This window comes from Coturnix japonica, chromosome 3 (genome assembly GCF_001577835.2).
Source record: "Coturnix japonica isolate 7356 chromosome 3, Coturnix japonica 2.1, whole genome shotgun sequence".
Classification (NCBI taxonomy): Eukaryota; Metazoa; Chordata; class Aves; order Galliformes; family Phasianidae; genus Coturnix; species Coturnix japonica.
The window spans coordinates 7042484-7066601 of record NC_029518.1 but is presented as its reverse complement, the minus strand read 5'-3'; the positions used below and the strand labels follow the sequence as shown (position 1 = coordinate 7066601).

The 24118-nt window shown below is 45.5% G+C and overlaps 1 protein-coding gene and 1 long non-coding RNA gene across 9 annotated transcripts in view; both read left to right on the top strand.

Annotated features, from left to right (window-relative positions):
* Nucleotides 1-7669, top strand: part of LOC107310815 — an 84653-nt gene extending 76984 nt beyond the window's left edge. For all 3 annotated transcript variants that reach the window (XR_001553739.2, XR_001553738.2, XR_001553737.2), the window contains 2 exons: nucleotides 1186-1262; nucleotides 2145-7669. This is a non-coding gene — a long non-coding RNA (uncharacterized LOC107310815). The remainder of the gene's footprint in view (nucleotides 1-1185; nucleotides 1263-2144) is intronic.
* Nucleotides 7670-16281: 8612 nt separating this feature from the next.
* Nucleotides 16282-24118, top strand: part of CCDC85A (coiled-coil domain containing 85A) — a 54972-nt gene continuing 47135 nt past the window's right edge. For all 6 annotated transcript variants that reach the window (XM_015856803.1, XM_015856802.1, XM_015856801.1 and 3 more), the window contains exons 1-2: nucleotides 16282-16500; nucleotides 18452-19367. In XM_015856803.1, coding sequence (XP_015712289.1) covers nucleotides 16282-16500; nucleotides 18452-19367 — 1135 coding nt within the window. The remainder of the gene's footprint in view (nucleotides 16501-18451; nucleotides 19368-24118) is intronic.

The following is a 24118-nucleotide window of genomic DNA, read 5'->3' as shown; positions in this document are numbered from 1 at the left end:
ACTGTTGTTCTGTGAGGAGCTCAGGTTGGTTTGTGCCTGTTCATTTGGAAATAAATATGTAGTGGGCTGAGCTCAGATGGGCAGAAAAAGGACTGTGGGTCAAAGGGGAGCAGGAGGTGCAAAATGTCAGCATAGAGGAGGCAAGGTGTGCCAAAGGCTAAGGGTGCAAATGACCTTGAATTTTCAGGTTTGTATCAGTACTATGGCAGACTTTCAGCATTGGTATCGGTCACCTACAGTCTGCTGAAATCCCATATTTGGTGCCTTTAAGAAATATGTATTTATTTACTCTGGATTTGACTTGAGAGCTTTAAGAGCTGTAGTTACTGGATGCTAAGAGGTGGCCCTGTTCACAGCCTCATGCAGCCTTGATTGAAACACTGAGGTCAAAGGCCAGCAGGAGCCAAAGGTCTCTGCAAGCTAACCATATGCACAGGCTCGCCGAGCTCTTCTCCCTGTGTCATGAAGACAAATGGCATTTTTAAGAATTCCCCCAATGAACTAGCATTCATTTTCTGGTGTCTCTTCCTTCTTTATTGCTTCCTAATGAGCTTCATTCCCATTACCTCTAGCCTCCTGCTTTTGAGTCTGCATTCACACCGATGCATAGCAGAGCAGCAAATTGAACAAATTAATTAATTAAGTTGGCCCATCTAATGAAAGGGGCTCTGGTGACTCCTGGGTTTTCCTCTCTTTGCTTTTCAAACAAATCTTCTCTGTATCTTTAATGACCACAGTTGCTGGGCTTTTTCTGTCCATAGGCTCCGCAAGAACACCAAATTCTCTTTGTGTGGTGTTTTGGGATTAACTGAGAACATGTGTATGTTCTCTATGTATATTTTTACACTACACACACTTATATATGTGCACGCAGGTATATTTTTCTTCTTTATTTGGATATTTATGGCCGTTATTTTACTTGCTTGTTTATTATTTTAGCTGTGGAATTTTCATGAAAGTACTATTCAGGAGCTATTTGGAGTGACAGCTATTAGTAAAGAGTGAATCCGTGCTGTTCCAGCCCACAGAGCTTCCTCTCTGCCTGCTCTGGCTGGGGTCTGTTTGTGCTCCTACTCGACCCATAGTGCTTTGTTTGCAGTCTGTGCTCTCTGGGCCAGACAAGCTGATTCAAAACCAAGCGTTACCCACATGCCCTTCTCCTTTCCTTTTACATATCTTCTTTAGACCTGTGAAAAGTCTGAGAGTGAGCTGGCACCCAACAGTGAAACCCCTGAAACGTTCCTAGTGAAAACTGCACCCAGGTATGTTCATGCTTATGTTGCCTTGTTTTTTTTTCCTTCCCCAGCACTATCACTCCTTAGCACTGGGAGGAGAAGGCAGCTGTGTAAAACTGTATAATTCCACTTATTTCAATGAAGTGTTGCTGAGCAGAAGATCTGGCCCCACACATTGGTGCTCCTCATTACCAGGCCATTATGCTTTACCTCAGGTGAGGATGTTGACTTTGGTGCTGCAAGTTGCCTGTGCATAAAATGCATACAGCACCTCTTTGTGTAAATTACTGTTTTTACATTGCTTTAAGAGTCTCTCAGTGTGTGAAGGAGCATGATGAAAACAATGAACTTGCAAAGGAGAAGTGTGGATCTCAGAAAGGGCTCTTCCAGTCCTGACCATTTCTTTGTATTACCACTGTCTGCAAGCAAGCACTGCATGGCAGTGAAGCCATTGGTGAGATGGAGCTGTTAAACAGATGTTACCATCAGGCCAACCAAGTTTACCCTTGGAGAAGAAAAATCACAACAGCCGTACTTCTGTTTTGTGCTTTTCCTTCCTCCTAACATGTGCCCTTCGCTGCGTGTCTCTGCTTTCTTAGGAGGGTTTTAAGGCTGGTTACAGATGAATGGGACTAATGGCCTCCACTTGATTTTTACAAGATAGCTATTTAATCCAACATTTCTATGTGCTGTTTCCTAACACAGTACTACTGTTACCAGATGAAAGTGTTATGGATTTGTTCCAAGGAATATGTGAATAATTTTAAATTGCTCTGCTGAAAGTGCTTTTACTGAGTGCCTTTTCCCCTTCCTGTCTGCGCTGCGTTTTCACTTTGAAGTAATAAATACATATAGTCTCTTGGTGTCTAGGTACTTACCCTGCCCATTTTCTTCCTTTTTATTCCACAGCTCATCACTTCATTATACCTGAAAAACAGTGAAGCTTCTGTGAAGTGAAGACTATGCGAAACACAGGGCTATAATTCTGTAGCCTTTAGAGGTACTATCTGAAACTTCACTAGTGGTGATCTGTAATGTGGTATGCAGAATTGATAGTGGGAATCTGAACCTGATCCAGCCTTCAGTGTTGCTACTCTGTTAACACAGTTACATGATCACGGAATCACAGAATTGTAGGGATTGGAAGAGACCTCCAGAGATCATCAAATGAGAAATACCAGTTTTGAATTTGTCCTTCTGCACCCCTTTGATTCACTGCACACTGGACTCCAAAAGGAACAGTACAGGATTTTGTTTCTGCTTCTTTCATCACACAGTTTATCCTGCCATACTTTACCACCCTGCAACTAGAAAGTCTGAACATGGATGACAAATGCAAGGCTATAGAATCCTTGTGCGCTTGATACAGTCTGGATGGTGGGTTTACTTCAAACCTTGGATGTGAATTTATTAGTACAGACTTGGAAGAAGTGAAGGAGATCCAGAATAAAGCAAAAGCCACCAACTGGGAGAGAAAGTTTCACCAACATTCTTTTAAAGACATCCTCTTTCTATTCTTGTGCTTTGTTATGTGCTCTTGCTTCTTTATTAGTTCCTTCTACCTCACCGATAGAAAGGACGTAAGCGGCTCTCAGTGCAAGAATTAGAGTGCAAGGAAGTGCTGCTGAAGACATAGGTTGAATCTGTGCTCCTAACAATGTCAGCCTTTGGAAGTAAGACATGCTTCTTGAAAAGCTGCCTCTTGGCATTTTTGTTTTTAGTTTTAATTAGAGATATCAGAAATACATTACCTACACTAAGAAGAGCAGCAAGGGTGATGTAACCTGTAGGAGAGGTTTCGGAGAGTTCCATTAGTCCTTCTGTGGTCAGATTCATTGGCTCCAGCTTTCATAGTTTCAGGACCTTTCTCCCTGATGGAATTTCCTGTAGTTGAGGCAGGAAGAAACGAGCTTATTTTGGAGGGGCAAAGTTATTCTGTGAACAGTGAGGATCCGCACACCTCATATTATTGTCTCTGCAGAGGTGGAGGGCTAAATTAGACTGGCACAATTGTACAGTTTAATCACAAAACCACACCATAAGATATATATTAAAATGGCCTTTTATGGGTTTTTTTTCCCTTTCCTTCCTTTTTTTTATTTATTTTTTTCCCTCTGCAATATCCCTGAACCATTTTCTGTGAGCTAGAGTTTTTGCAAATATTTCCCTGCTTTAAAATGATCCAGAAGCATCTTTAAGACTTTGACAGAGCTGTTGCCTCTTCTCCTTAATGGCTTGAAATATTGTCAGAAGAAGGAAGAGCACAGCAGTACCATGCAAGCCAACAGGCCTCGGCTCTGCTGTTTGGGCAATGCTGCTGAGAACTCTACTGACAATTTTCACATACCTCAAAAAACAGCGCTAGGATTTGTTATAGGAAGCACCTGAGCATCTCCTGAGACCAAGGTTACCTCCTGAAAGGAATGGAGGTGCAATAACATGTTTTAAGCCACATAGCAGAAATAACAGGCCTGAGTACGACCAGTGTCTTCATTTCTGGCTCATTCAGCCTCTTGCTGATGTGACTTCTTCACAGCACCTGCAGGTCTAGAAACAAGGGTACAAGATCACAGGGAGAGGCATAAATGCAACAAAACCCGCTAAATTTGGTTTCCACATACCTGTCATGCTCCTTAGGACCTTGCTTGTGCCTTGGAATGTTCAGCAAGAGAGTTCTGTGGGTAACATTACAGCTTTATAGAGAGCAATCTAATTATTTTAGTCTGAAATATCTCTTCATATGTTTAGGAAGAAGCCAAATAAGGGAGAACAGAAGAAGTTCAAAGGAACATGAAATGTATCTGTCATCTCTGTCAGTTTTCTTCATGAAAAGAAGCTGTGAGAACTACACACTCTACATGTTTGACATTAGTTCACTTCACGGGACTGCGGGGAGTATGTGTTTGTAGGGCTATATTCGCACAAGATCTGCCTCACACAGACTGCTGATTTAGATGTCTAATTTAGAAGCACAGGCTCCCTCTGTAGTCACTGGAGCCTAAATTAACAGCTTGGAATTACCCCTGAAAGGACCCACCTTTCTCTACTGAGTACAGAGCGACCCAAGGCTCCTAATTCAGGCACACAGGTCCCACATTAGGGAGGGCCCGGTGTGTTAGCCTTGTACAAACCATACCCTGTTCAAACCCTGCACGCGTCTAATTTGCTGAGCAGGGCAAAGACCTCATAGCGCAGACCTTGCTGTGAACCTGTATCACTGAGCAAGGAGGAGAGGGTGTTTGCCACAGGTTGCCAGATCACAGCCTTGTCAGGGCAAGGGAAGCTTTGGTCAGCCTAGAAGTCAGGAAGCTTTCAGAGGAGCAAATTGCTGGAGTGCACTGGGGTGACCGGCAGGGAGCAGCGCAGCTTTTGGGGAGAGGGGTGCATATCCTCTGCAGGGCCCTGCTGGACGTGCCCTGCTCCAGAGGGTCATCATGGCTGCGGCACACCTTCTCACCTCTCCTTGAGGGTGAGGGAAGACGTGGAGATGATTAACTTGGGGACTGCAAACCCCTGGTTTCTACATCCACCTCTGCCAAGGGCTCTTCCTGCTACCCTGCGCAAGTTGCAGGGCTCTTGCTCAACCTCCACCTCTTGGGAGGAGAATTACTTTATTTACAGGAGGTGATGTCACAACAGTGTTGTGAGGGGATGTGACTCAATGTTTGTATAACGCTTTGAAGACGAAGAGTGCTAAGTATTGTTATTTGAGATGGCAACAAAATAAAATATCTTCGGTGCGGCTATTCAAGCCAAATCCATTTTCAGTTAATCTTCCAAGCAGCAATTCAGAATCAAAGTAAAAAGCTCTGCCAACTGGAACTTTACAGCTCAATGGGAAAGTATGAAAGAGAATTAATTGGGTTTTAAACAGTTGTAACTGTATTGTGATGCAGCATGATCTGGAGCGCTCGGCTGCCGCTGGTTGCCAACTGGTTTGGAACTGAGATTGCTCAAGGGAATCTTTTTTGCAGGAAAGAAAAATAGTTGGGCCATCATGCGCAGCGTGCTCCACAGACTGACAGGAACTGCCTCTGTGCTCTCTATGAAAACATGCGCTTTTTCCACTTTGTGCTGCTGGGTTTTTTTTTCAGCAATGCAAAAACAGTGGAAGATGTGGAAAGAGACAGAACTGCCCACCACCAGCACAGGGCACCTCGTGGGCATTGTGTCCCCTCCCGGAAAGGAGGGATGGCAAGACATGATGGCAAAGCCTGTTACAAGTACCTGTTCAAAGCAAGTTCTCCATAAAATAGGCGTACCGGCACACTGGCTTCCTGGGAGCATTGCTAAATCCAGATCACTTGCAGATGGCTTTTAAGCTCTGTACTGAAATTAGCAGAGTTCCACAACTGTTAACTACCAGAGATTTGCTTCTTATAAGGAAAAGTCTGTGTGCATTGGCTTCACGTTTTTTTACCTGATGTTCAAAGGGGCTGGAACATGGCTCTCAGCTTCTTCTGTTTGGTGGGGTTTGTCAATGTGAAGTGCCCTTAGCACTTACTTAATAGCTTACTTACAGTGAGCTATTTACTGCTTTCCCTCTTTCAGTGAATGCGGTGTTTTGTAGTTAAGCCATATGGTTTGGGTTTTCCTGTTTTGTCCTCAAATCCCTTTTTTTGTTTGTTTGTTTGTTTGTTTTGTTTTCTTAATACTTTTGAAGTTACTTGGTCCTAAAATTTGACTCTTTGTAAACATTTCAGCACTTTAATTCGCCTTAAGTTTTACGTTTTAATATTCCAGTTCCAAAAGAGTTTTATGAGCAAATAAAAAAAAAAGATGATGGCCCTGGAAGCATTTCTTTTCAATATCTTTTACTTCTGCTAAGCTATATACACAAGAAGCTGCCTTATAAACAGCTTTATATTGCACTCTATTGCCAACCATTGGAAAAACATGCTGTAATGGGCTGCAAATGGCATAGTGTTATGCAGCCAGAATGAAGGAGATCATTGGAAAGATATCATATTGATAAAAGCAGGCACAGAGAGGATAACTTTGAGTCTGAAGCTTCTGTATCACAAGTAATAGAACAAAGGAAAAAAATTACAGATATTTGTTTCTACTCAGAAACAACCTGAGCCAACAGCACTTTGCTTGCTGAAATGTTTTCTCTCTCATACTCCAAGCAAAATGTGTATTTCCTTCAGAGCCATGTTTGCTGCTGTTTCTTTGCGTGAATCATTTTTCTCACCTTTAGAAAGCGGATTCTCTCCCAGAATGCATTAATTAGCTGTCAGAGGAAAGCAAAGGTCATACATCCAAACCGAGCGGACAGAGCGGTCCCGAAACACCCACAGCAAACATTCGTTACTCCAGGTCTGGCAACGTTAAAAATGCTGCTCAGGACTGATAGATTTTTTACCCCCTTCATAGAGAAAAAAACACCTATGTAATCACTCAGATGCTTATGCTTTACTGTCAAGTGCAAAAGTAACACAGCAATTTAAAATCATGTCATGGAAACTCTATGCCCAGCAAGCACTGGACCAACTTTTCAGTGTCAGCTCCCTGGTGATCTGATGCTGAGCACGGAGTGCTCGTCCCAGAGGGCTGATCCTGCAGGCTGCTCATGCTCTGAACTTCCTTGCTTCACTGCTGAACCCATTGGAGCCCACTTTGCAGGTGGAAGCTTTCTCAGAGTGCTGTGAGGCTTTCAGAGAAGGAGCAGAAGATGAGAGGGGCAATAGCTGCAGTCTTGCTGGGGTGGATCAACTGCATTCTGCCTTTGCTCTTCTTCTCTGTTGTGCTGATTTACGTATGCATATGCATATCCATCCTCTCTCAAACACATACCAACACTGCCTTGGCTTTATGGCCACCATTTATAACTGACCAGAGCCCTGTGTGTTTCCAGACAGGCTGGAGAAAGGAGCATGGAGCATGCTGGCAGCAGTAGCTACAGCGGGCAGGGCACTCTGGGGCTCTCCTGCCTGTCCTGTGCACAGAGCACACAAGGCAGCAGGCTCAGGGTGGGTGGCAAAACTAAAAATCACAGACCCGTGAGGACATACACATCTTTTCCAACTGTTGCCTCGGCAGTCTTGGCTTTCCAAGTGCTTTCTGGAGCACATCCAGAAGCTGAGGAGACCTGGTCCCACATGGGGCAGCTTCTGACGTCCATTGCACAGAGACTTACCCCATAAAACTCCGCCTGAAAAGTTCAGTCAGCAAATAAAGCACCATTAACCGGGGGACACATGTGGCTCCTTTGTGTTTGCATCGGAGGTGTCAGCTGTGTTTAATTACAGTTTAATTAAGGCAAGGCACACTGATGTGTGCAGTTTTATTTCAGCTTCTTTCCTCCTTGCAAACCTGATGGTGATGCAAGCCTGAAAAAGCCAGTAGTGCTTCTGCCAGTGGTCGTTGGCAGAGATCCCTGTGTAGATGCTGTGGATTTATAGAACAAATCGGTCCTACAGAAATCAAGCTTCTGTCTGCAGTGAAACAGAGTGCCTCAAGGGTCATTCTGTTGTTACCGCCTATCCTTTAGAAAAGGTGATGACTGAGAGAGAAGAATCTCACCTTAGTGCACGATGGTGAGGATGCGATGGCTGTAACACACCATTCTGTCTTTTGCGGTGCTTATTTTACCAGCTTAGGAGCCGTTCTGTCACGGACCCATTGCCGGGCTCTACCGGGCGTTATACCGGGCCTGTCCCGGCCGCGCTCCGCCAGTGCGCTGGAGCCACCTGCTGGCCGATGTGTGGCACCGCCGCCTCTCGTGCACGGCTTGTCCCCGCCGAGGTTTTAAGTTACTTGGAGTTACGTTCTAACGATGCCAAGGAATGAATGAGGGTTTTCTGTTGTTGTTTTGTTTTGTTTTTTAAACACGGGTTCACTATGAAAGTGCGCCTCAAAGCTCACCGAGCTGACTGAGGTCGCTCCGCTCTGCCGTACTCCTCATGCAGTACCTCTCACGGACAGGCGAGGCTGCTGTGCAATTGCTGCTCTCCTTTCTGAGGTCTCCTGCGATCTCCCACTCTGCTGTCCCAACGCATGGAAAGCCGCCTTCCTCCTCAGCGGGGTTTGGGCAGAACAGCTCCGTGTCTTTGCAGCACACAGACTGAAGTTCCCTCACTTCCCTTTGCTTGCAGAGGCTGCTGAGAGAGGGCACTGCTGGGGAAGGGCACAACAGGGAACCGTGTCTACTAAGTGGCACAGTGGTCACCGCATGTCAGAGAGCATTTTCCAACAGAAAAGTCACCATCTGCAGACAGAGCTGTTTTATGCCTCTATAAATCCAAAAGAAAACTGAGTAGCTCAGTGCAATGTATTGTCCTGGGAAAGAGCATCTCTTTACATCAGACCTAAACGTTTGGGGTTTTTTATGGTTTGGCATTTTGTTTTGTTTTTCTCCAATGGAACGTATTCCATGAACTACATTATTCTCCAGATAATGGACCAAAAAACGTTCTTTATTATGAAAACTTTGTGCTCTTTCACAAGCATTAATAATTCCAGGGGTGTGTGGTTGGGAGAGCAGGACAGAACTGAGAAATGGAAAAGTGAAATGGGAGAGTAATGAAGCTGTAAAATATTTCTCTGTATGATACCTCTTCCCTTTAGAACTGTTGAACGGATAGAAATGCTTTACATGTACTGCTTTTCGAGAGTTGCACTACTGAAAGGCAGAGGAGATGACAGCTTATGGGAACCTTTACTTGTCCAGATGATGGACTGTGTGAACAGCAATAGAAATTTCCTCATCCTCTGGGCCAATGCTTGGATTTTGTCTGAAAACGGTCTTGTGGGCTGAGAACACTGTTCCTCTCTAGTGCTCCTTTATTCTCCAGCATCTCTCCCAGACTTAATGAGATTGGACACATTTCTGTGCTCTTTAGGTTTATTTTCCTGTACGCTGGAAACTGGGTGGCTTTTCTGTCATTGCCTTCCCTATAGATCTCAGGGCAGCAGTAGCAGCAGTGGTTGCTGCATGCATGAGTGGGTCCAGGTGAGCTCCTGGGTGGGCTCCACCTCACAGCAATCCTTCCACCATGTGATTGCCTGCAAAATTCTGCCATTACAACTCACTTGAGGAACCAAGTTTCTACTCTTAGTGTTCTTTCTCAGTGTTTAACACTTCTCAGTAATTTCTGTTTAAGAAGTACTGTTAGTCCTTCCACCATGAATTATAAGTGATGACTTCTTTTATTTCACCTTCACTGCTGCTGTCGTAAACTGTTTCTTATGGGCACTAGTAAGGATTTAAAGCTGTCCTGCTTTACCAATGAGAACTGTTTCTGTTCAGGGCCCAGAAAGCTTTACTGACACTGAATAAACACAGCCCTTCTTTCCATAGCGTGCACAGAAATGCTTCCTGATTGGGACTTGTATTCAACATCACGCAGATTTAATTTATGTTTGAAAGTAAAATAGAATGAGCTTGAAACTTTGCTATATGGGTCTCACAAGCTGGCTCCTCTCTAAAGGAAAGAAATAGGCCATTTCGAAGAATAACAGTAAAAAGAATAATTAGCAAAGGAAGGAATATTTGCAGCCCTATTAGTTAGAAGCAAATGGTATAATATGCAAGATTAAATCCATAGTGGCCTTTCCAGTTAGAAACTTGGGAACATGTGAGTAATTTAAGTGGGGGGGGGGGGGGGGAAGCTGCTAAATGAACTGTTAGTGAGGGCTTTTGTTCAGAAGGGGTTGGGTGAGTTCTGTTGGCTTTTGTGAATGAGCCCCCTGTTCTCCTCACCACCTGTGTGCTGGAGGGGTTGGATGTCTCTTTATTTATGTAAAAAGGAGAGCACCAGGGGTGTGCTATTGATTTCATTGATTGGAAACGTGTAACTGGCACAAAAGAAAAGGCAAGTTAGAGTGGATACCAGTTGCTCTGAAGCTTTTACAGCGAGATAAAGAGTTATGACATGAGGAGGCATTTAAAAGAAGTCACTGCATCAGGCTGGGTAAATGCTTTTGTCCCTCTGCACTTAGAAGCTCAAGTGCAATTCTTGACAGTTACCTGTGCTGCAAATACCCATTGTGAAGAAAAATGCAAACACACTTAGCGGGCAGCTGGGGGAGGTTTTGCCTTTCTGTAGGCTGTACATGGCAGCCATCGTGCTGGGGTGCTCATAGCATTGGAGGTCACTCTGTTTTGGCTTTCGTATCTGAACGCCTTTGGTAACGCCTGGAAAAACCAACCAAAGCAAATCAAAAAGCAAGAAGGAAGGTTTCCCTTCTCAAAAAGACCAATCCATTAGCCACAAAAACAACAGATGTTGGAAGGAAGTGATTGGAACTGCGAGATTGAAGTTGGCAGCCGAAGAGAAGGAGTTGCCAAAGTGCGTCTTTGTTTTGCTGCTCCTGAAAGCCTCAGTTCCTGCTAATGGAAGGCTTCTGCTTTTGGCCCATGTGAAGCTGTCATTTCTCACCCAGTGCACAGGGTAGGTTAGAACTGCGTCACTGCTTCGCAGTAAGTTGTATGGGATGCTTTGTTGCATGTCAGTACAAATAAAGAAGCGTTTTGTGAACGTAGCGGTCAGAGGAGAGCAATTGAAATGTGAATTCTCAACGTATGCTTTAAATTTGTGTTATCCACTAATTGGCTAATGCCTATAAAGTGTGTGGAAGGTAGAAAGTGCTTTCAACGCTACGTGCTATTGTTACTATAGTTATCTACTAGGTTTAATTAGTTTGTGTGTATTTTAATTGGATTCCTGAGATGTAAACTAGAGATTATAGTTTGAGCCCGAGTGCTGTTCTCAGATTCCTGGTGAAATGAGCAGCTGCAGTGCCCATATGCACAGGTAAGAGGATGCACTTGTTTACCTCGATGTGCAGCTAAATCTTCATTTCAGTCCTGCATGAAGGGGAGCATCAGATGGCTTCCCTCTGCCTTCATCGAGTGCTCGTCTGAAGCCAAGACAGGCTGCGTTTGTACTGAAGGCTGTGTTACAGTGCTAAGGAATGATTTATGGCCTTGGAGAACTAGAAACAAGGAGGTTATAGCACAGAGATGAGCGGAGTTTCAGTTTCCTTCTGGGGTCAGCACATTTCTGTCAGCCTTTGAAGATGAGGAGCTGAAAATGGTATCTTTGACAGGGTCTGCTATGCAGTTTTTCTTTCTTCTTTCTGTGCAGAAGCGACAAAACCTGCTGACCTCGTCTCTCATTCTTGCCTGTGGCTCGGAAAGTTACAGGGTAAATAACTTTCTATTCAGCCATATTTCTTGAGTTAGAAGTGACTACTTTGGAGGGAAACAACAAGATCCTGTTGGGAGAAAACCTCTGGGAGTTTCCCCTTTCAGTTTGGTCCAAACCGCTGCTCTGCTTCCCTGCCGACATCAGGGACTTTCTTGGTTTGTGTAAATTTGCACATGGTTTACTTCTAGAGTTTGTTGAACTTCCAAAAGCAATCTGGCAGCTGGCAAACCTTCCCCTGCTTGTTTGCAACCAGACTCTGCCTTTTTCAGAATGTTTTGGTTTCAGTGCTTACAAGACTCCTCCCACCATAGCGAAGTAAAGAGGCAGTTTGCTCTTGTTATAAAACACATTTATTGGAGTTAAATCAGCTGGGCTACTCTGGTGCACAGCTAACCTGCAGAACTCTCTAACATCATTGCCTTTTTGGCACTGGAAGGAAGTTCTTAACCACTTGTGTTACTGGAACTGGAAGGGGATTCCACTTGAGAGTAGGCTACATGATTTCTTTTTTTCTTCATTGTTGTGTATTAACTCTTTCCCTCTTCTGCTGGTTTATGTCTCATTTCTCTGTGCACAGCAGCTCTGGCAGCCTGCTTCTAGCAAGAGACCAGAAATAAAGCTGATAGCTAAGGACTCAAGCAGGGTGACAGTGATGGAAACCATTGGAAACAACAGCTTTCCATGATCAGTTCTGGACACCAGCAGCTCTTTAAACTTCATAAGCTTGAAACCATTTGTCCCCATCTTCAGATATGAGAAGGTTAAAGTCCTTTGTTTAAACCCCAGATGAATGCTTGTTATGTCAGCCTAGGAAATCAAGACGCTGGATTAGATCCTTTTTTATTTCACACAGTGCTGCACTTGCACCAATTCTCCATGCAGCCGTTTTGCTTTGTGTGCATTATTTATTTAATGCTACAAACAGAAAATACCCATCCCTTGAAGAACCTGCTTTTCTTTGGTCTTTCCTTGTTGGAATGATGGTTTATCCTGCAGCCTGGCAGTTTATCTTCTGAAGCCCTCACCCTTGGCAATGGCCGTACGTCAGCTGTGACAAAACGTACAGTGGTTTGTCTCTCTTTCCTTTCTGCTCCCTTTGTGTTCCAAACATCGCAGTGTATGTCATCCCTAATTGCTGGCAATTGGCTGAGGTTGGCAGGACATTGCTGGCAGTTGTGAAGCAATGGTTCATGCTACACTTAAGCTAAATGTTTGGGGTTTGTTTTTTTCTTCCTCCTCAGAATCTTTCCCAGATTGTCCCCCTCTCTGTCTTACCTCTGCTCAGAATTGTTACCTGGGCTGTAATGCCTGTGGCTGTGCAAACTGTGCACTGTGATTGTCTCTACCAATGAATTCCTGCTATATGCAAAAAACAAACAAACAAAAACCCCAACCAACCAGCCAACATCACTCCAGCACCCTCCAGTTACTCTACAGCAGCTTCTGGAAATCCTGTCCTTCTGCAATCAATTGAATAACAGCTGTGGGTAGATTAGATTGTGCATGGGGACGGAAGCTGCAGAGGAAGGTGATCTGTAGGGATCACCATTCATTCAACAGCCTCGTGAGCGGAACACCCAGTTACTCCCTGCCATGTGTGACTGTGCACGCACTGATGCACACGTGCATTTCAGCAGCCCCACACCAGCAGAGAATCTCACAATCTTACTGTATGATGTGATGATAAATGTGGAGTTGGTGGCTGTTTGCTGCTGGAAGTTGGTGCATCCCTTGATACCTTTACAGAATCAGAACAGAAGGTGGAGAAAGGACAGGGTCGGCAGATCAAGCTCCAGCTTCAGCCTGCAGCTCCACCTGCCATTGTGATCACTGAGACAGCTACACAGGCCAATTTTTAGCTTTTCTTCTCCAAGATTTTTGTTTCCTGGTGCCAGCTTTTCAGTAACGCTTTCACTGGATGAAATGAAGATGGGTCTGTTTATTGAATACACTCAGAGAGCTCTTCATGCTGGCTTCTCCATCTATATGATTAGCATATTGCACCAGATCACTGCAAGGAATTGCTGCTGAGCAAGATACCAGAGGTTTGATCAGAGTCATACGTACTTGAGAAATGATGCTATAATGCTTTAAGCTGCCATAGTGACAAAGAATATATTCATTAGCTGGAGCTTGATGATTCTTGAGGTCACTTCCAACCCAAGCCATTCTATGATTAGGAATTAATACTTTCTGTATTAATACCTTCTGGCTCAGAGTGCTTCACGTCATAGGAGCCCAGACACTGAAGGTGGTTTTGTTGATGTTTTAATTTAAAAGAAGATGGAAAAAACATGTGTTATTAATGATTAGATTTAAGCAGAACTACAGATCTGTCAGCCTCCAGCAGGAGGAGGGCAGAAGATATCCATCTTCATCTCTTTAAGTACTGTGCCAGTGTTTGCTGCCTTCACAGGGCTGGCAGAGCAAAGGATCATTCTGCAGGGCACTCACCTTCTTGCTTCCCAGCACATCACCCATCTTACTGCCATCAGCATTAGTAGAAAGAAGCATCTGGCCTCTGATTAACGCACCAATAAAATACAAACACAAAACTAAGACCAATGTTACCCTAATGATGATCAGAAGAGCAATTAAAACAAACACCAAGAGCCAGATCCATGCAGACAGACAACTAATTGAAGGATTTAAAGCTGAAACACTTGCCTTAGCTGATTAATCAGAAGTTCAGGCTGTGATTTCCCATACAAGGGCCCCAAGGATCTTTCCCTCCATCCTGCCAGGGAGGAGGAATGGATGGAGCTGTTGCTCACCAAGCGCCTGTGGAACTGCTATTGACGACAGGGACTTGGTGTTTCTGACTGTGAGATCCTCTCTGGGTGTTGAGGACTGCTAGCAAGAAATGAGGCCTGCAGCCCAAACTGACCATCTTTGCCAACAAAGAATGAACAAGAGAAATTAGGGGTGGGGGTGTACTTGCATGTCTGCAGTCTTGTTGGGTCATGGAGGTGTGGTTGGATGGCTCACAGAATTGGGGCACCCCATGGGTGGATGGAGGATGAGAGGAAGGCCAGGATGGGGGTCTGGTAGCACAGAGGGATGTGGTGAGCCAGCCTGGAGCTCATGGCTTGTAGCAGAGCAGGCCAGTGTGGGCATCTGCTGTGGGCACATGGATGATAAGGAGAATATCTAGAACCAACTGTAATTAAAATTCATTGAACTTTTCATTCTTAAAGCTCTTGCCACTTCCTTCCAGCCTGGAGATGACAGCTTCAATTCTGACCTCTGCTCCAAAGTATTTTGGGAAAGTCTGAACAAAAGCGACTGTGGCGTCCTTGTGTAAAATGACTGCCATAAAAGTATTTGTTTGCTGTGACACGGTTTTTAGCAGCCAGCTATTGAACAGCTTATTTCCAGCTGAGGTGCCCAGAAGTGTTGGTAAAATCCATGTATATTTACCAGCACTTAGAGTAATGTTTGGAGCAATCAGAGCCCTGAAGTGCTGCATATCCTGCAGGCTGTGGTGAAAGGACATCGCTGGCCCTCAGGAACCTGCCAGCTGTATTTTGCCAGCACTCCCAGCTGTGTCCAGGGCTGAGCAGGGCACAGCAGAGGAAATGTCAGTGGGCTGGCAACCCCTGGAACTGAGGCTGGAAGCGAGTCCCTTTGCTGTTAACATTTGGCACCTGTAGAAAGAACTAGAAGGAAGGGAGGCTGCACTCCTGGCGCTGCAACCCCTGTGCCCAAGTGCTACAGCCTGGGGGTGAGAATGATACAGGGCAGCAAGGCCATATTGCAAAAAAAGCAGCTTTAATGTGGAAAATAAGTGTGTTTTGTGGTCATCACTGCTGCTGCTGATCAGTGCCAGCTCAGAAGCGCTCAGCATTATGCAGCAGGGTGGGCTGTTGTACGTACAGTTTGGAAAGTGCCAGGAGCTGGAAATAACTACATGGCACTTCCCACTCTCGTCTTGATCCCGCAACAGGAGTGTGAAATGAGACCCTTCTCACACCGAAGCATTCCAGGTGAGCTTCACTTCACATGCTTTGGGTCCGTCTTCAGAACTGCACTTGCTCCAGCTGCAGGAGTTGGGCTGTACTGAACTATTTCCAGCGGCCGTGCCTTATGTTTAACAAGGAGCTTGAGTCTTTGTTGGAGCTTTTGGATTAAAAGTCTCAATTCCTGTCTATAAGAAATCTACCATCACAATGCCTCTCAGGTAACACCCTCCTGAATCGGAAGAGAGAAACGCCTTTATTTATCACTTCCCCCACAGAATCACAGAATGACCCGGGTTGGAAGGGACCTCAAGGATCATGTAGTTCCAACCCCCCTGCCTGGCAGGGCCACCAAACATACACCTTTACTAGATCAGGTTGCCCAGGGCCCCGTCCAACCTGGCCTTGAACACCTCCAAGGACGGGGCATCCACAACCTCCCTGGGCAGCCACTTCCCCCCCGGGGCTGTGTTTATTTAGTCTCATTAAAGGGCAGGATTGGTGCTCAGTGCTGCTCAGTGCGGGATGCGGTGATGTCGGAGCGCGGTGCCGCTCCCAGCCGTCATCCCGGCCTTCGGACCGTTAGTTGCCCGGCAGGTGGCGCTCTGGAGCCGCGCGTCCCGCCCCGTGGCGCCCCTCCCCGCCCGCCCCGCACGTGTTGCGTCCGCTAAAAGCCGCCGTCGGCCCCGCGCCCGGCACTGGAGCCGGCAGCGCCCGCACGGCCCCGCATGGAGAACGGCGGCGGAGGGGAGGCGGCCGTGAGGATGGGGATGGGCACGGAGATGGGCACGGGGAGCGCCCGCACTTGTTGCGGGAGCTGAGCGGGATTTTCCTCTATTTTTTTTTCCCCTTTTTTCCTCCCCCGCGAAGTTCGCTGCTCAGACCGCGGCCGGTCTCGCTCCGCGTCCTTCGCCGCTCCCCGCCGCCCGCAGCATGGCCAAAGTGGCGGCGGAAAGTTGCGGGACGGCGCCGGCCGAGGACTTGTCCAAGGTGTCGGACGAGGAGCTGCTGCAGTGGAGCAAGGAGGAGCTGATCCGCAGCCTCCGCCGCGCCGAGGCTGAGAAGATGAGCGCGATGCTGGACCACAGCAACCTGATCCGCGAGGTGAACCGCCGCCTCCAGCTGCACCTCGGCGAGATCCGCGGCCTGAAGGTACCGCTCGGGACGAGAGCACTTGGTCACCTGCGTGCCGGGCTGCGCCGTGCTCATCGGGACGGGAGGGATGCAGGGAGAGGCTGCTGGACGCCGTGCTGCGCTCCGCTGTGTGCCGTGACTTAATGCGGGCTGCTTGTCCCTGGGCTGCGGGCTTGGCAATAGGATGCTTCCCTCCCTCGTTTAACTCTAGGCTGGGTGAGAGCCGTAAGACCCCGGCGCTTCTTTCTCCGCTTCTGAGGGCTGGGAAGGCGGTGCGGTTGCTTGCAGGTGATCGCCCCAGTGTAGCACGCAGCGGTCTGTTACAGAGCCCGGGTTTCATCTTAGAGATGACTAAAAAGCAGCTTCTGTTCTATTGCTTCGAGAAATGAAACCGTCTTCAGAAATTCCTCTTAAAGTTAAAGGGAAGGAGGCTCCCAAATGCAGTGCGGGTTTCATGTTATTACACGGGAGAATACGAGAAAGGGGGGTTCCTGGTTTGCAGAATAGCTCTAGGCAAGTGGATGATGGAAAACGCATCTTCGGCACTTGTGTGACACAGCAAGTAGCGTGCAGGGGGAGGCTGCTCCTGCACCGTCCTGTTCTGCAGGGTGTGAGTGTGTCCCGTCTGAGGTTATGTGAGCTCTCAGTGGCAGTGCATCAGTACAAGCAGATGCGACCCTTGTGATGCAGGTTAACTTACGGTGCCTTCTTCCTAGCGCCGTGCGGACGTGTTGTGCCATCACATTGGGATTATCTGCCAGATGAGGAACAAGTCAGGCCAAGATAAGATGTGCAGGAAGGAGTGACAGGTTCCCCCCGCAGTGTCTTACTCCCTGAGTGACGTCTGGCTTCCACCGTTTGTTCAGATGTCTTAGCTGGAATTTCCATTGGGAAATGGAGAGGATGAGGTCCAGCGCCCTACTGCGGTGCCTGAGCCTCTCTGCCCATGTGAAGGAGCAGGGCCTTGAGGAGCAGTGATGCCTGCACTCGGTGTGTGGGTCCTTCTGCTTCTGCCTGAGCCAGGGGGTCACTTGAAGTATTTCTCTCCAGCGCAGGTTTTTTTGTGGCTACTTTGGTCTTGCTTTGAAAGGAAGGTCAGACAAATGCACAAAGTCTAGTGGGGCTGCGAAAGCTTCCTGCCCTTCAGAAACTGATAAAATGGCCTTTCTGTAAGGCTTGCATTGTAACAGTTGTGGTTTATCTCCACTTCTAATGTCCCACAGAAGAAGGAATGAACACTGCATTGGGGGGAAAGTAACACTGGGAACATGAAATAGCGGCAGTATTTTCCTTGGCACTTTATTCTGCTGTAGTAGTAGCTTGAGCACTTCTGCTTTAGAATGTTTGCTTCAGGTGCTTCCTCACCTAAAGAAGGATGTGGAGTCACATGCTTGGGTTGGAATGCAAGGTCTGTTAAGGCACGTGGGTTCATCTCAGGGTGGCTGAGGCAGTGATCTAAGCTGATGACTGATAAGGTTATTATGCAAATCTAGGATGAAATCAAAACTCAAATACCTTAAATCTCCAACATGCTCGCTTTCATATGTGATTATGTCCTAAAGAATAGGGAGCATAAGCGTTAATTATTATATTCAGCATACATCATTGTACGTGGATATTTCTTAAGGGAGTGAGATCCTCATGAGAAAGCTGATGATCTTTGCTCTGTCTGGGGACAAAGCTATTCAGATATTTAGGGTGAATGTAAATTAAACACCGGAAACTTTTTTTGCCTTATCAGAATTGAGCTTTTGAGCCCTTGGAAGTTTGGTTATGTTCTCTTACTTGCTGGGCAGCAGCTCTGTTTGTTTGGAGTGTGAAGCTGTCGTTGTGTGGCAGATGATCCACACATGCTCAAGTGCTTGAATGATGGGTTTATGGCAGTCTTCTTTGCTGGCTTGTATCGCGGTGATGATGTAACACCGATTCTTTTAGACACTTCTCAGTCACGATTGTCTTTCTTTTAAAGGATATCAATCAGAAGCTGCAAGAAGATAACCAGGAACTGAGAGACCTCTGCTGCTTTCTGGATGACGACAGGCAGAAAGGCAAGAGGGTGTCCCGTGAGTGGCAGAGACTGGGCAGATACAGTGCTAGTGTCATGCACAAAGAGGTTGCCTTGTACTTACAGAAGCTGAAAGAATTGGAGGTGAGACAAGAAGAAGTGGTGAAAGAAAACCTGGAGCTGAAGGAACTGTGTGTGTTGTTGGATGAGGAGAAGGGTGGCGGAGCGGGCAGCCGGAGCTCTATTGACAGCCAAATCAGCCTGTGCCAATTAACTGCCACCAGCACTTACATAAGAGATGTTGGTGATGGGAGCAGTACTTCTAGCACGGGAAGTACAGACAGTCCAGATCATCATAAACATCATCCAAGTACGAGCCCAGAACATCTTCTAAAAGCTCGGGGTGAGGGAAGCCCTGAGCACCAGAAGCACAGGAGTATCAGCCCCGAGCATCTCCAGAAGCCCAGGAGTTCGGGCAGTCCTGATCATCACCTGAAAGGACCGAGTCCAGAACATCAGAAAACCATTGTCAAAGCACCTGAACAGCAAAAGCACAGCAGTAGCAGTCCAGAAACTCTCCCAAAGCACGTTTTGAGTAGTAGCCCTGAACACTTTCAAAAGCAGAGGCCTGGCAGTAGCCCTGAGCATCAAAAGCACAGCAGTGGCAGCCCAGATCATCTTCAAAAGCACACGCCGAGTGGCAGTACAGAACATCTCCACAAAGTGAGGGGCACGAGCCCTGAGCACCTCAAAAAACACTATGGAGGCAGCCCAGAGCATCTCAAGCATCTCAGTGCAGGCAGCAGAGAAGGTACCCTCAGGAGACAAGTAACAGATGACCTGTCCCCTCACCACAGAAGTATATACAATGGAATGAATGGTGGGTCAACAAACTTAGTAATTTTCCCAGTGCGTTTTCACTGAGGTGGTTTCAGTTCTGTTTTGGCTGCTTATGGGAAAGGTTCTTTTTTTCTAGTGTGAAATGGAAGGCAAGAGGTCTGGTGTCATCATTATTCTGGTAGTGAGCAAATTAATTGGATTGCACCTCTTTGTCTGTCCAGTAGGTGTTGGGTGGTTTAAGAAAGCAGGGAAGTGAATCTTGAGTGCTTGTCTATAGGGTATAAAGAAATAGCTTTTGCTCTTAATCCTGCTCTGTGCAAGGAAAATGTCCCTGGATAGGTTTATTTACATCCATTAGAGTGTAGTTGTGGATGTTTCTTGTCCTGCCTGTATTTGAGTCACCAGTTTCTCTTCTACCTTCCAACCTAGTCTGTCTGGAGCCTTAAGGATTATAAAAATCTAAGTTTTACTAATGGAAGGCTTTTTATATCTTTTCTTATGAACTTAGAAAATAACCCAAATGCAGAGTGAGGCTCAATATAATTGAATCAGTACCTTCTAAAGCCTTTCAAAGCCTTGACTTTGCATGTGTTTAATTACAACAAGTTAAAAAAAAATTAAGGATTATTAAGGTTTTTGGTTTTTTGTGGGCTTTGCTGTTATTGCTGGACTTAGTAAAGACGGCCAACAAGCAGTTCAGCTGCTAAGAGCTGTGTATTCTCCCTGGTTGCAATCAACTAAAGATAGGCACGATGTCAGTATTTTGAAAGACAAGCAATTGTGGTGCTACTAAAGTGAATTTTCAGAGCAAATGAAATGGTTAAAACAAAAGCATCCTGCTGTGCTGCTGGAGTGACTTCATAGACTTGGTGGAGTTTCTGTAGTCTACTCAATTTTCTTTGTGCTTCAAGATGTTTTCGTAAAGGAGATCAGCATCTTGTACACATGAAAACCCATTTCTTGGACCTTTACACATCTGAAATCAAGTTCTGAATGAGGATTTTGCCTTGATAAATTGTCTTGGATGGAGTTCACATGTTATAAGCAGCTGGGAGGAGCTGTGTTGGCAGCGGTGGGAGTGAACACTTGTTGGATCTGCTTGAGAGATGGAGTGAGCTCTGTGCTGGGTGCCATCCTCATCGCTCGCCGTGTCTCTCTCACACCTGTCCATTTGTCTGTGATGGTTGTCTTTACTGAAGGCATTCTGTAAGTTAACCTGCTCTGTAGGGACAAATCCCGATTACATACAGTGAGATGGAGACACTTGGCAGGGTTGACAAACCCCACAGTGGTAAGTGTGAGAAGCTTCTCATTAATTTTTTAAGCATTTTAAAGTGATTAGCAGGAAGAATTCCTGACAACTTTGTGAAGATGTGTAATGCATCTGTTAGGAAAGCCGATCTTATAAAATTCCCCTTTAAATACTGTTTCTTTCATCATTCGTTTCTTCCTGTTTAAGATGAGTGCATTGACTTGGCTGTAAATAGAGTGAATTGTGCATTCCCCAAAGCTGTTTTTTTTCCTTACTCATGTTCATCGGTCACTGGTAAAGCAGAAAGACTTTTTGTAAGGCTTTATGTATTTATTTTTAAAACTCATTCACAAATAGATGTTTTTTCTGCTCCCAGCAAGATGGGCTTTCTGATGGTATTTGTTTTGTGCAAGCTGAGAGCTCAGCATTATTACTAATAGGGAGGTCGTTGTTGTGTTAAACCTGTGTGACTGGTGTCCTTTATGTAGCATCTTGCCATGGTCTGTAGCTTGGCCTTGAGCTATGAGGAGCTGGAGATGGCAGCTGCCCATCTAGGAGTCTGTTTATTGACTTTAATCAGAGTTTTGCCTGTCCTGCACTTAATATAATCAGTTTTGCAGAGGACTTGGCTCATTATTTGTCAAATGTCTCCCCTTTCATATTTATTTAACTTGATGCAAGTGTGGAATGGTGTTAGCTGGGAGACTTACGTCTGACATTGGTTTGGCCTTGGGCTCACTTCAGTCAGTGGCTGGACATGACAGCTTTGCTCTGAGGGAGATGCTTGGTTTTCACATCCGGGCTCAGTTGTGGAGCTCTGTGTTTTGGTTCTGCCAGATGCTGTTAACGTTGGGGAGGGCGAGTAATATGGAAGTGGTGAAAGCACTGGCTGTTTGTTGCTGCTTGTTGTCATTGCAAAAATAATTACAGGTAAAAAGTAGGTCACAATTAGCACATGTTGTGTGTGCTCCTATATTTTGCATCTGCGGTGAGGACTGGTGACACTGTGGAAAATATGGGTTGGACATTCTGAGGAGCTGTACAAACTGATGCTGCTTTGGGTTCCTACCTTCAAATCGTGTACTGTATATATAGTATGTCATTTTGGTTATACCTGATTTGTTAAAACTTGGAGTACAGATTGCTAGGAGGGCTGTGATGTCACATCTGTTCAATTATTTTGCAGGGCACTTCTGATCTTATTGTGGTACTTACGTACTGGCTTTTGTTGCAGCAAGAGAATGAAGCGGTTGTGATCCTAAATGATGAATGCAATGTCTTCTGACTAATTGCTATACATATAAAATGATGTATTCAGCATTTAGCAGCCTCAGTAGAGGACTGACCTGTCCATACGTTGCTGACAGCTCCTGCTCACCCTCAGTTGTGTTCTTGTCAGTGCCTAGGTGACCACAGGGGAGCAATGTGTTCAGTCTGGGGTGGTTATTTAAACCAGAACTTTCCCTGTATATAAACACATGGGTAATGGAGCTGGTCTTTGCTAGCTTGATCAAACTTGGTTAAATCAATTCCAGTACAATATTACAGTGGTATCAGAAGTGTGATACGTATCAGGTAGTTTTAGTTATTGCACGCTGCTTTACAGGATGTGACACACACATAACTGTTGTGGCCTCATGCATGTTTTTAGCTGTCCTGTGGCGCACAGGAAGCTGCCGCGGGTCAGAGGCATCTTTCCTCCTTAGAAGGAGAGAATGAGGTGATAATGTTTGCTTTCATAGTTCTTCTCACTTTGTGTTCTCAGCAGTTAGATCTTGTTATATGTATATATTTTCTTGTATGACTTATCAACAAAACCTGTAAAGATGTGGGAAGCTTTATATGAGCACATGTGTGTATATATGTGTGTATGTAAATAACTTACTCCAGTATTCTGCAAGTATTTCTGGATCGTGTGTCCTCATTTCTTGGGCTGACAGAAGGTCTGAAAGCCATGTCTTCAGTTAACAAACATCAAGCCAAACCTGCGTAGTTTTGTTTTTTCAAGGCTTCAACCAAATGAGCATGGTGATAAAACCACAATGACTCTCCGGTGCTCTGGTTAATGAGGGCACTTGGGACAGGCGCTGAGCTTAAAAGAGGAGATTCCAGTGGTATTAAATATGTGAAATTAGATTGTACCAATGCTGCGGCATAACACATCATAGTATTTAACTGACAAAAATACCCTGGGGTGGAAGCGCCTCTATAGACATTAATGTCACTTTGGCATTTTACAATCTAAGTGGTGTTGTAGCAACTTTCTATTTTAAGAATTCCTTTGTTTTACCCCAGGCTTTGACTTCTGTGTGCAAGGAAAATATCAGAAGGCTTTCATGTGTGCTTTTTGCTTCCTGCTGAGGTTATTAAAGAGGAGCAGTGAAACTGCTGACTAACACTGCATACTGCTGGAGGTGTGAGGGCCCTTGTGGAGCAAATGCAGCAGCACCTCAGTTGAACGAGAGTAGTTGTAAGTTAAGCTCAGCTTCAGTCTTGAGCAATTCCTGCTTTAAATTTGCTTCTTAGAAGGGGAATGCAGTAAGAAAACATCTTTATTTTGCGTCTCTAAGTAAAAAGAGAAAATTACAGTATCTCTTCAGGGAGGGAAACCTTGCAATAGCGTTACTGAAAGAAGTGATACCCTTTCCATGGAAACAGCTCACATTGTGCTGGCCAAACAGAGAAATGATGTCATCTTTGCACGTGTTCTTTTCTTGCAGTCGAAATGGAAGTGATTTGCCTGTCCAGAATGGCAGTGTGCAGTGCTGTGTATGGAACTGGAGCTTCCCCAGTGGTACCTGCTCTGGTACAGCTGCCATTTGAAGCTTGTTACAGCATTGCTTGCTCTTGAGAGCAGCCTGATGTGTAAACCAAGACTACAGGATTGGTGGAATTACTATTTATTTTTTTCTTGTCAGTATGGATTAATCTACTGCTAATTTGGGTGTTTGTTTCAAGTGTAGAGCTCTGGATTTTCTGTGTCAGTGGGAGTCATTCAGTTGAATTCTGTCGCTTTCACATCAGACTTGTCAATCAGCATTAGTTATTGTATGCTGTGAGAGAATATGCATGAATGTGATTGGAGCACACTGAATTTATTACCAAACTTCATTTCTGTGGTGTTTTTTTGTCAGGTTGGAAATGTGACTTGTACTAACAGTGGTAACTGACCAGACTAGGGCTGACTGTAGAAGTTCACTTCTGTCTCTGATGCTAGATAAGCACACAAAGTCATCATACGGGGAGAAGGTTGTATTCCTTCTTGGGTGTTACATCCTGCAAAAGAGATGACTTTTGCACCAAGGACTTGCTCCTGATTCACTGGAGGCAGTGATCCTGTCACTGTGAGTCCCAAGGTATTTTCCTCTACATCAGCAGGAGAACCATCAGGAGCTTGGGAAGCAGTTAGTGCTGTCTGCCTGAAATACATGGGCAGATTTCATTCCATTTGTAAGTGCCAGAATGGAGAATTTGTTTTTCACCTCTTACTGCAGACCTCAAGTAGTGTGAAGGGTTTTAGTCATGTTCTTAATTCCTTT